The sequence below is a fragment of the Eulemur rufifrons genome, chromosome 8 (assembly GCF_041146395.1).
Source record: "Eulemur rufifrons isolate Redbay chromosome 8, OSU_ERuf_1, whole genome shotgun sequence".
NCBI lineage: Eukaryota > Metazoa > Chordata > Mammalia > Primates > Lemuridae > Eulemur > Eulemur rufifrons.
The window spans coordinates 88,054,531-88,067,283 of record NC_090990.1 but is presented as its reverse complement, the minus strand read 5'-3'; the positions used below and the strand labels follow the sequence as shown (position 1 = coordinate 88,067,283).

Below are 12,753 nucleotides of genomic sequence, written 5' to 3'. Positions count from 1 at the left end.
ACCATCACATATCAATGTTCTCAAATGCAGACATGTTAATCAATTCATTCACGTTTCTCTTTCTTCCTCTCTACCCTCCTTCTAAGGGGAATGCCTCTGCTATGAAGGTTACATGAAGGATCCCGTACACAAGCACCTTTGCATTCGGAACGAATGGGGGACAAACCAGGGGTAAGTGAGGGGATGGCAAGTGAGCCAGTTCCCACATGTCACTGCTCCCTACTCAGACGTGACACGGAGCAACCGCATGGAGAGGAACAGAGCTAAAGGGTGGCTATATTCTGAACAGTCAATGGGTAAAAATGTCACTGTACCTTTCCATATTTATACCATTCCAATGATGTCTGCATCGTTTTCTCTATTTACGAGTCAAGAGATGATGCCTCTGACCAGCAGCCCCACAGCCTCCAGCTGGGATCTGCAAATCAAGCTGTCCCTCTCTTCCTTTTCACACTGCTGCCAGCCACAAGGATTCCACAGGCAGAATTTAGCTGGTGATTTTGCTGGAGACACGCGCAAAGCCACACAGACTCCACTGTAGGTCTCCCAGAGCCTGATGAGCTTTGTGAGACTGATGTGAGTAGAAACTTGTTTTTACCAGGACTGTCAGCAGAGGTGACATGCGAAGACTGGGGACAGCTCTGTGTTGAGGAAAAGAGTGTTTTTGCCTGATCTCCAGTTACCATTTCCCTGTAAGAGCTTTGCTTTCCGCCAGGCACACATGACTGGGTAAAGTAGTTATCCTCATTCCTTCTTCACTTTTTACATTTTGGAATGTTTTTATTGGGATAAAACACACATAACATAAAATTTACTGTTTTTGCCATTTTAAAGTGTGTATTCAGTGGCATTAGTACATTCACATTGTTGTGCAACTGTCACCACTATCCACTTTGTACTGCTGTTCTTTTGTTTGTTTGTTTTGTTTTTTTGAGACAGAGTCTTACTCTGTCACCCAGGCAGGGGTACAGTGGTGTCATCATAGCTCACTGCAACCTCACACTCCTGGGCTCAAGCGATCCTCCTGCCTTTCCGCCTCAGTCTCCCAAATAGCTAGAGCTACAGATGCGCCCCACCACACCCAGCTAATTTTTCTACTTTTTGTAGAGACGGGGTCTTGCTCTTGCTCAGGCTGGCCTCGAACTCCTGGTCTCAAGTGAGACTTCCGCCTTGGCCTCCCAGAGTGGTGGGATTATAGTCGTGAGCCACCACGCCTGGCCCTTCTACTGCTTTTTAAAAGTCTTTGGAAGCTGAGAGCTTACTTTCTGCATTGGCCAGGTCATAGAGGAGGGGAGAGGAGAAAGGGATACATAAATGCTAACTAATAATAGCAATCAATGGAACAGGGAAAACTAGGAAGAAATCAAGGCAAAAAGCACCTCGGAGTGGTAGCTTAGACTGCAAATTAGATATGTGTTTGCAGCCTGACAGGTGGAAAAAAGAAACCAATGTCATTTCAGACATTGCTGTGGAAGGTCACATCCCTAAGGTCAGTGATCAGCCCCTTTTATGTGACTCTGATGAGCCCAAACCTAGGATATTGAATATAGTTCTGGACTCTGGAAGCAATAAATATGGTGACAAATAGGTGAGAGTTTGGAGAAGAGCAATAAAAATGATTGAAGAGCCCAAGGGCATGATTTATGATAAAGAGACAGGAGAACTCAACTCTGAGGACTTGGCGAGCTGATGACTAAGTCAAGACATGATGGATGCCCATAGGCGTTAGAAGAGGGCAAATGTTCTGGAACGGGTTGAAGTTGAGGGATAAGGACAAGAGAGAATGAAGTTAGAGAAAGGAAATCTGAGTCACAGTTCAGAAAACTTGAGGAAGTCAAAATGCCATGAAATTTTTTTCTGTTAGTAAAAATGAAGGATTGCTCAGTTGGGACTGAATTTGAGATCATTATCATGAGAGGCAGTCCACAAAATGTAGAGGACATGTTTGTAGAAGGATAAATCTGTATGAGGTGGTCTGTTACTGAAAGATCGGTGGGAAGGGCAGAGGACTCGGCTGACAGGTGTCAAGCAGGTACGAATGAAGAATGTCACTGGCTATTCAAATTCTCCCGGTGCCCTCACCCTCCTTAGCCCGGAAACATTCACATGGTCACGGGGAGAGTTTTAGCTCATGGCCTGGTGGGAATCTCGGTTGATTATGGCTCTTACTGAGTAAAATAGTGTAAAGGGTGATGGATAAGCCCTCCGCATCTCTTAGTCTGCAAACCTGCTGCCGAAGAAAACAATGACAAAATAGCATTTCCATTTTGCCCAGAATGATCCAGGCTGGCTTTCTGCAGTGATTGGATTTGGTGGTTAATCACTCAAGCCTCCACATGCCTAGCCTTGTGGACAGATCATGCAAGGAGGGGCCTGACTTTGCTTGGTAATTGCATAACCCTTCCTCATTCCCTCTGGCTGTGTGTAGAGACACTCTTAGGATGTAGACAAGAGCCTCGAGGGAGACAGTGGAGGCCCCAGCCTTGGTGTCATTCAAAACAAGGCAAGCTAAAGCACTGAGTTTACAGACTGACAGGAACATTAGCCCCAGGAAATAGACAAGGAGACCTCATCTGTCATTTCCATCTCTAATTTCCATTATTCTATGATCATCACTGTCTATGAGGTCTCAGTTTGGACACTAATAAAATAATGGAACAACTGTTAGGAGAAGGGAAAAAAAGTGACTATCTTGAGGATAATGGACCCAGGAGTGATAAGCAGTATGAGTTTATCTGTATACAATATACAAAAGCGCCAGACAAATGACTGTATTTCTCCTCATAAAATGACAAGATAAGTGAAAAATGGAAGGTGCCATACATCTTGATTTAAATCAAGGATCTGATGTCATGTTTCTTTAAGTGATTCTCACAAATTAATCGTAATTGGTTTGAATGTGAAGACTGTCACTCGAATTGAAAACTGTCTGATAGATTGCCAACTAATGATACATACTGGGGTATTACGGAAAAATCAACGGTGGGCCTGATTTTCCTGAATACTTTATTTAATGTTCCAGAAGTGGAGGTAAGCAGCTCATGTGTGGATATTTATGTTTTTCACTTTGCATTCTTGTGTTGCACACATTAAAATAGCTGAACATTCTTTTGAAGTAGAACAACCAAACCTTAGGCCAGTAATACTTAAAGCAAATTCCTTCATGACAAATCAAGGTTAATGTACCAGGAGAAAAGTAGCAATAAGCATTCATGACTTTCAGACAAGGAAGAAAATTGATCAAGGACACTAATAAAAAAAGTTACAAATGGGTGATTCGTTGATGCGGAGGGGCTCCACCTGCAAATTCATCCAGCCTCCGCCTCACTCCAGTTCCCTGGTCCTGTGTGTGCGTGTGTGTGTGTGTGTGTGTGTGTGTGTTGTGAGTGTGGTGTGTGTGCATATGTGGTATCTGGATGATTGCACGGTGTATGTGTGTGAGCGTGTGCAGGAGAGTGAGCCATTTTTTTTCCTATAGGAATCCTCTTACCACTCCATCATTTATTCTCCCATTCATTCATATTTTCAACATATTCACTCCATTCCTTATTGTGTTCAGGGTATGTGAGGTCGCTATTTATAGAAGATGTGGTCCCTGCCCTGGAAGAACTAAAAAAGTCTACATAGATAGTTGGAAGCATAACAAGTAATTGCAATGAATTCAAAGATCTATTAAAATAACTGTATGAGTGAAGGTTTGTGAGATTAAAGTTTAAGGGGTGATTTATGTGAGGTCAAAGAATCTGAGGTAGGATTTCATAGAGAAGTTGGATTTTGAACTGTTCTATTTGACAGTTAACAAAGACAATTCTAAGCAAAGGGAACAGCACGTACAAAGACACAGAGATCTCCATAGGCTTGGTTTTCCAGGAATAGCAAATAAGTAGCTGACTGTCGAATAAGAATGCAGTGTACAGACACAGGAAAAGAGGCTGGTAAGTTGGTAAAGACTAGATCTCAAGGAGGTCTTGTTTAGGAAGGCTTTGGATGTTAGAGCTCCCATGTACAGAACCCTAGAATTATTAGCAAGAGGGAGAAGTTCCAATGTTTCTGTATATTTGGGGCAGAATATCCCTGCACTATATATTATTTTTTGAGACACTTCATAATAAATTTAAATAATACTAAAAGAAAACAAAAAACAAAACAAACACAAAACCCCTTGGAGCTATCTAGATTTTTACTTACCTGGATTCTCCAAGTGAAAAATATTCCTAAAGTTATCCTGTACATAAAAGTGTTCACTACCAAACAGCCAAGAATGACAGAGAACTGGAGACCATATATACCACGTATGTGAATCAAAGGGTTGGAGTCATTTCCCGGTGACTTCAGTTCTGCCAAAAATGCCCAGGGAGAAGTGAGGCAGGTCGAGACACTCCGTGTTGGTCTGGGTGGTGAAGCCAGTCACTCCTGCTCAGCCAGGTGGCAGGGGCCTGGTGGCAGATTGTAAGATCATTGAATTCATTACACAAGAAGGTTCTATTCACTTAAAGTAAGGATGGCTTCAGAAAGATTTAAACAAAGTCATGGATGACAGATTTCTAATGGATTATTAAAAGAACATGGGATGTTTGAGGTTACATCCTCTGTCTTTGAGGTTAGCAACAAAATCAATCATTCCCTGCCACAGCACCCCCTGTGACCCAACTGCTAGGCAGAGGACCCAGGGTGGACAGGTCCCACCCCTGTGTGACACTTAACCATGTCTCCTGTCTACCCTGCATGAATTCACTGAATAATTCCTCAGCCTCATCCCTGTGGCTGCATAGACACAGCCAGGGACTATTAAAGTCTGTATTTGATATTTGTTTGCTAGGACAACAAGGACAAATTGAAAATTTTCACAGAAGAGAAATGAAAACAATAAATGAATATGGAGGAGGCAAGGAGATTGATTTACATGAAAATATTAGAGGATAAAAAACAAATTTATCTAGCTACTTTGGAGATTATGAAGAAAGGCTATAATAATTTTTTTATTAAATTAAAAGTACACTCAAGGGCCTCTAGATACATTTTTCAGAATAACACAATTAGATTAAATTCATGTATTTGAAGATTCCAGGTAAGTAATAGCCTGATTTCTTATTCTGGCATCTCAGATACCAGAGGGCAACACCAAGGAGATTCCCCACTAGAAAAATATAAAATATCACTAGATTTCAGTGTTGAGGGATGGAGACAGACTGGTAATTCATGAGATGAGAAGAGACCTGTGGTGGAAAATAAACAGGTGTTTCTTCCAAGTCTTAAAAGCTGTTATCAAGAATGGTCCTGCTCATCGGAATGCCTCCTCCTTACCCTTCCTGCTTGGGAGGCAACACAGTTACTATGACATGCCCAGGTAGCTGCGCGCGCACACACACACACACACACACACACACACACTCTTATACACTCCCCATGCTGCCTCAATATGCCTTTCCCATTGCCCAGGTGTCTACTGTCTCTCCTATTTCTCCAGCTTCTCCCTACTTCTCACCCTCCCAGGAATGACTGCTTAGGGATTCTAAATCTGTTTAAGAAGCACATGTCCCAAATCATAGAAGCCAGTTTTCACTTAAAACCAAGAATGAGTACTGTGTTCACCATGGTTGAACTCATTCCTCTGTCTTGCTCTAAACATGTCCTTGACAGGAGGCAATTTTATTGGGGCCTGCCCAAATGATGCCATCCTTAACATTTCTCCAGAGACCACTAACAGAACAATAGCCGAGTCCAGTAGAGGGGATACCTTTGCCTCTGAGTTCTAGCTATTGAGCTGAGACCAACCTCTACTGATTATCAAAAAAATCCAAAACCTATCCTCATTTCTTCTGGCCACCTAAAACTGAGCAAGAACCTCTTCCCAGCTGCCTGACAATCCAAGTGCAAATGCTAAATCATTTTAGTGCAGCGACTGGCATGCTGAGGAGTAGCTCTAATTCTAAGCCCAGGTCTTGGGCCGTGTCTAGCTTCTTTCACCAGCCCAGAGTCTCTTCAGCAGTGACTCAGCTAAGGTCAGACAGTCCTGTGTGACATAGGACTTTTTCTGACTTCTCTGTGCCTATTTCTAGCTCAGCGTCGCTGTTACTCTTCTCCCCCCACCCCCCGTGTTTGTTTCTGTGTCACTGTTGCCCCGTTCTCCTTCCTCCAACCCCTCAAACAAGATTGCTGGTCAGGCTGCAGCTGCTGCCTTATCTCTGGGTGCCCTCCTCCCCTTCCCTCCAGCCCAGACTTCTGTGTCTGTGCCTAGCTCCTGTCATTGTCATCGTGCCATCCACAAATGAGATTATCTTCCCATTAGCTCTCTTTTAATTTTTCTTCTCTTTCTTTGTCTCTCACTCTCTCTCTCTCTCTCTCTCTCTCCCTCATCATTGTCAATTATTCCTAACAAGAGTTTCCAGTGTATTGATTTGCCTATTTATTCTTTGTTCTTCTTTTGTTCCCTCCTTTTCATTTTTTACCTCCATCTCCTCCTCCTTCCCTAGAAGTCAGTGAAAATGTGCCTGCCCTTTCTCCTACCCATTTTAGTCTCAAAACAGATAAAGAGGCTCTTGGGATTAAACCTAAAGTTCCCAGTTCCTTCTTTCTGGAGAGACCCTGGTGTAACCTGATTTCAGCAGCAAAATTGCCCCTTAGGAGAAGAACAGACCCTCACCTGGGCGAGCAAGGTAGGAACTGAGTGCTTGAAAGTGGATTTGCACCTATGAGGATGTCCTCCGTGGACAGGCTTAATAGCATCATGCCCCCAACCAGTTGGCTTAGGTTTTTCCCAAGTGAAAACATGTTTAACTTGACCTGTTTTCACAAAAACTTTGTGGTCAGTCATGTGAGTATGATGATGTGCTCTGTCCTTTGCAGACAGACATCAGGCTAAGAGGATGTCCACCCAGCAGTGGAGAGCTGAGACCTAGCCCTTGCTTGCCAAAGCAATCCACCTCTGAGACAAGGGCACGTTTGTTCAGACGGGGACCTTTTTCTAATTTACACGAAGGCCTTTGATGAGCTAGTGCTGACCCTGTGGTCATTTGGGGTGATGCCATTTGTTCCCCTCCTAGAGGCAACTGTAACCTTCTTTATTACTCAGATAATACCAGAGCAAAATAGGCCCCGGTGAGTGACTCCTGCATTCTCGACCATGGAACGGCTATGTAAGTATCATCTGGAGAGCTTACTTAAAATACTGACTGCAGATTTCTCTGCCCAGATATTTTAATTTCATAGGTCTTGGAGAGGGCCCAGAATCTGTACATCTGACAAACTCCCCCAAATGATTCTGAAGCACAGCCAGACTTAAGCAAGACAGGGAGACTCTAGGCACGTGAGGAGGGCGTCCTCTTATCAGTGTACGATCCTCTTCCGATGAAAATAAGAATGGGTTTGTAGACTAGTGGCTGAGTGCATCCTAAAAGATCTTTGCATTTTATTAATTGGGAAATGGAGGTCCAGAGAGGTGAAGCAACTTGTCCAATGTCACATAGCTGATGGTTAAGCCATATATATATATATATATATATATATATATATATAGTGACAGCTAGGTGTTGGGTAAGTAAAGCTATAGAAGAGAGAGTAATGTGAGGAGTGTGTAGTACTCTGAAAGGCAGTTATCAGCTGTAGAAGGCAGGTGGACAGTCTATAGTCCACAGCCTGCTTCTCCACATCCTCCTCCACAGGACTGAGGGGACTCATCTTTGTGCTCCCCCCAAGTGACAAGAGTCCGCCTACAGTACTGCCCACCCTCCAGATGAGGGGTGGGCCTCGATCACGTTGTTGGCTCTGACTAGTCCAGTCACGGCACCAAGAGACTTATTTTAAACAGTGCTGGAGGCGGGAACACTCATATTTCCTCCAACATGACCACCAGGGTGAAAAAAATCAACCTCAATTTACCCTCCCATCTGCTCAAGAATGGAAGATAAATTGTTTCAATTTTATAGAAATGAATGTTTTATGTCTTGCCTATGCTTTCCAGATAGTGTCCTGAATTTATATATTCTACTGCATGCATGGATGTTTTCCACTAGAAATGCTCCTGGACCTTAGCTTCCTTGGGTTGCAGTCTAAGAATACTAGGTTTGAGAGTGCTGTTATTTTTTTCTGGCTTTGAAGATTTTGGCTATTTATCTTTAAAATCAATAGAAAAAGAAATCCACTCATTATTCCATGCTTAGAGAAAACTGTCATTACCATTTTGGCGTGTTTTCTCCCAATTTCTTTTTCTATGCATCAAAACTTGTGCTTCCTACCACCCCTTTGATTCTGTGTGTATTTTTGTTCTCTCTCATAATTTAACAATGAACATGTATTATTTTATAATCACAAAATAAGGGAAAAGGATGAAGGAGGAAGCTTTAAAAGTATCTTTGTGGTACATGATTTATTCCTAAAGCTTTTTCCTTGGGGAATTTATTGTTAGTAACTAACTTAAAACCCTCAAATTCAAACTATTTTTAGAGGAAAGAAAAAAGTGGTTCAGTGTCTAACATTCAGGTCAAAGTCTTCTAAACTAAACATCTCTGTAAGTCTGTGTGTAATAAAAAGTTGTTTGAACTCCATCTAGTGACTCATACACTTTACACAACATTAATATAGTATAACTTCAATGTCACTGAAGATGGAGCAATCCCTCATATAATGCTAATTAATTGCTGTCATTTCTTAAGCATATAATGCTGGGCACTGTGTTCAGCGTTTTTTTTTTTTAATATCACTAATCTCAATAAAAATCCTATAAACTGTGTATTTCTAAAGAGGTAATAAAGTTGTGATATCTATTCTACCTACAATTTCTATGAAAACAAAAGAAAAAATAATCTTAAGGTTTATCCTTCCTGTACAAGTACTTTCTATTCTTGTTCAAACACTCATACTATAATTAATTTTCCTAAGTTTTTAACTTTATATAACTTCAAAAAGTAGAGAGCAAATATTTTGTCACTGCATAGATTGGTTTTTACTTTATATTTTTTATTTTACAAAAGGAATGCATGTGATTGGTAAAAAAAAAAAAAAAAAAAAAAAATCTAGAAACAAACAGAGTGGCAAAATGAAGAAAATCCAAGCCATCTGAAGTGCCAGCCTCTCCAGAGCACTTACACGGATGTTTAATTTGTTTAGGTACAATACTTTGCTAACAGAATAATATTACATTGTTAAATCCCTTCCTCTGTTCATATATTTACACATGTGTGGATACATGCATATCTATACCTATGCACATGTATGTCTATATAGTGAGAAAGGTGCATATTATGATTTGAGGTTTGGTAGAAGATTGACCAGAGTCACAGGGTGGTGAACAGAACCACCTGATGCCAACATCTAGGCCTTTTCATTAAGCCACAATATAATTCAGCAACTGGAATCACTTTTTCCTTCCCTTATGGTCCTTCCTTTATTAACCTTTCCACATGGTTTTCTACCCTGAGAGTAGCATTGTTGTCTTGAAGAAATACAGCCAACACCAGGCTCACCAGTTGGGATTGGCCCTTGGATTTAAGACCCTTGGGTGTCAGCGGGTAGCTAGATTTGGGCTGCACAGAACTGTGGGAAGAGGTGGTGAGCAGCTGCTCAATGCCCCAGGGCTGCAGTAGCCCGATTACCACTAGAGGTGGGAGTCTCCCGCGGGGCTGCGCAGACCACAATTCTCAGCATGGCCTTCCTCCACCATGACGTACAGCAGGGACCTTCTTGATTGTCACCAAGAGAGAAGGCTGACTTTAAAGGGAGTGAGCACTCACCGTTGTGAGATGTTCACACATGGGAACATATTGTACACTGGCAAACGCCTACCTGGAGTTGAATTTACATCAATACCAGTGAACTGTAATGCTCTGCATTCCCCACCCTCTGTCCTGTAGCCACAGGACGGTAATAACAGCAATGAAATTAATACTAGTAGTAACAACACCTGACATTTATGTAGTTCATACAATGCACCATCCTCTTCTAAATACTTTTCAGGTACCACCAAATTTATTTCTCATTTCAGCACTGTGAAGTAAGAACTATTATTGTGTCCATTATACAAGTGAATCTGTTTAATATCGCAGCAATATTGAGAGTCCCATAGGCAAGAAAAGAGGTCCCTAATGAGAACTTTCTTTTGCCACACCTCTCAAGGGCTACTGCTCCTGAGAGTCTCAAAGCAAAAGCAGGAGAGAGGGCTGTGGTTCACCCTTAAGGCTCTGGGGGCAGAGGCTCCATGGGTTGAGGCCTAAATTAAAACAATGATAAGTATGTGGTCTGAGTTGAGAATCTCTTTCAGAATGATGGAGAGTCCCAAAGAGAGTGACAAGTCAGTCGGAGGACCTAGCTGGAGGCCTAAATATAGTCAATGCCCTTGGCTGTTGCCCAGTTCAGGTTAAAAGAAAAACCACTTCAATTGGTCATATCCTGAGGGGCCCTAGGCTGGTAACTGTCTGTGGGAACAAGCATCTGCTGTTGACAACCTCTGTGATGTGGCTGGTGTGAAGTCAGGACCATGGGTTCAAGTCAAGATGAACTGTTGTAGCAGAGGGCACGGCATAGTCTGCACCATGGACCCTATCCAGGGATTTGCATGTGCCTGTTTATGGGCACAAATGTAGGAGAATAAAACAAAAACAGCAAGGAAAGTCCTTGTTATTGGCAAAGGTTTCAGAGCCCTTGCCCAGTGGGTCTGGGGTGACATCTTCTTCACATTTGAAGGATGGGCCATCTATTTCCCTCAAGCGACCTGGTCTAGGGAGAAGGTGGCCTGAGACATGTGCTGAGGTTTTTCTTTCCAGGTCTAGTCTTGGATATTGCTAATTGACTTTACTTAATAGCCTTTGTCAAACTGTTTTATCCTAGCCATGTGACTATGTACACCTCACTTCCAAGAGGGTTCACTTGCTTGCGTGTGTATCTTTACGGGAGGCAGCAGAGCATAGCGGGAATGGCACAGAGGAGGAATCAGACAGACTTGGCGCAATCCCACTTCTTCTACATAAAAATGTTGTGTTTTGGCCAGCTCCATAACCTTCATAAGCTCAATTTCCTTATCAGAAAAAATTAGAATAATAGTATCTACTTCATAGAGTTGTTATAAGGATTATTAAGAAAATCTCAATAAGATGTGTTGCATTCAATAATGTTACATAAAATATGCAGGCACGCAATAAGTGATAGCAGTGAGTATCCTCATTATTGATGTTTTGCACTGGTCCTGGCTTCACTTACATTCTTTGAATTTACACCAAGTGATGTGACCTTGACCTCAATTTGCCAGCTGGGTTTGGAATAACCCACCTCTAGAATGTAAATTCCATGAGGGCAGGAACAATGTCTCTTATATATCACCCCATTGTCATGCCTTAACATGCCGCCTGGAACAGAGCAGGTGGTCAATAAATATTTGTTAAATAAAAGAAGAAATGTGCCCATCTTTCAGTGGTCCTTCATAAGCAATACCTAAGGATAATAGCAGTGACTGTCTTCCATATGTCACCAAGTTTAGAGGTGGTTTGGGCAGAATTTACACAAACTTCTGTTTTCTGAACCTAATTAGATCTTTAGATTCTCTCATGGAGTGGTGAAGCACCTTCCTAATTTCAGGAAGTGAGAGTAGGAATATCAGCTGGATTGGTGACAATTCTAAACACACTCAGAGTTGGAAGGCCACCTCCAGGTCATATCATCCAGTTTCCTACAGCCTGTTTAGCAGATGACTGCCTGACCACTGCTTCAACACTCTCAGTAATAGGGGCTGCATTATTAGAAGAGGCAGCTCAGTCTGTTGTGATAATGCAGATCCTCAGACAGTTCTTCCTCAGGCTGAGTCAAACTGTGTTTTCCTTAACTTGCACCAGTTTAGTCAGCTTTGTCCTTTGGAACGATAAGGAATGTATTGATTTGCTTCTCCTGTGCTCAGGACTGATAGTTTATATGGTATCTTTGTATGGATTAGAAAAATAGGTATGCTCATCTGCTGTAGAGTGTGGGGTGGGTGCCGATGAACAAATAGGACCACCGCGCATGAGCTGGCTACATATTAATGTTTCAGACAATTGCATATAGGATGATCTCTCCACCGAGTCTTCTCTTCTGAAATATTTCTCATTCTTTCAACTATTCTTTGGAGTGCAAGTTTCCTGAATCTCTTAAAGATCCTACTAGCTATCTTCTGTATCTCCCTAGTTTGACATTCTATCTTTTTGAGTATGTTGCCCAGGACTCATCAAATCACTCTGTAAAATGTATCATGCCTCTTTCTTCCCCTGTATTTTCTATTAATGAATTCTAAGCCAAGTTTGTGTTAGGACCTTTAACAGAAAAGTCATAGTGTTGGCTTATATTAAGTTTGTGGTCAACCAGAGATCTTTTTGACAGGGACTACTGTCAAAAAGACAAAGTAGGCCGGGCGCGGTGGCTCACGTCTGTAATCCTAGCACTCTGGGAGGCCGAGGCGGGTGGATCGCTCAAGATCAGGAGTTCGAGACCAGCCTGAGCAAGAGCGAGACCCCGTCTCTACTAAAAAAAATAGAAAGAAATTATATGGACAACTAAAATATATATAGAAAAAAATTAGCCGGGCATGGTGGTGCATGCCTGTAGTCCCAGCTACTCGGGAGGCTCAGGCAGTAGGATCGCTTAAGCCCAGGAGTCTGAGGTTGCTGTGAGCTAGGCTGATGCCACGGCACTCACTCTAGCCCAGGCAACGAAGCGACACTCTGTCTCAAAAAAAAAAAAAAAAAAAAGACAAAGTATGTTCAAGACTATGGTCAACTATCTTAACCTAGATAC

At 42.2% G+C, this 12,753-nt stretch overlaps 1 protein-coding gene across 2 annotated transcripts in view; it reads left to right on the top strand.

Moving 5' to 3' along the window:
• ASTN1 (astrotactin 1) overlaps positions 1 to 12,753 on the top strand; it is a 308,529-nt gene that overhangs the window by 149,911 nt on the left and 145,865 nt on the right. For both annotated transcript variants that reach the window (XM_069478389.1, XM_069478388.1), the window contains exon 8: positions 87 to 171. In XM_069478389.1, the coding sequence (XP_069334490.1) occupies positions 87 to 171 (85 nt within the window). The remainder of the gene's footprint in view (positions 1 to 86; positions 172 to 12,753) is intronic.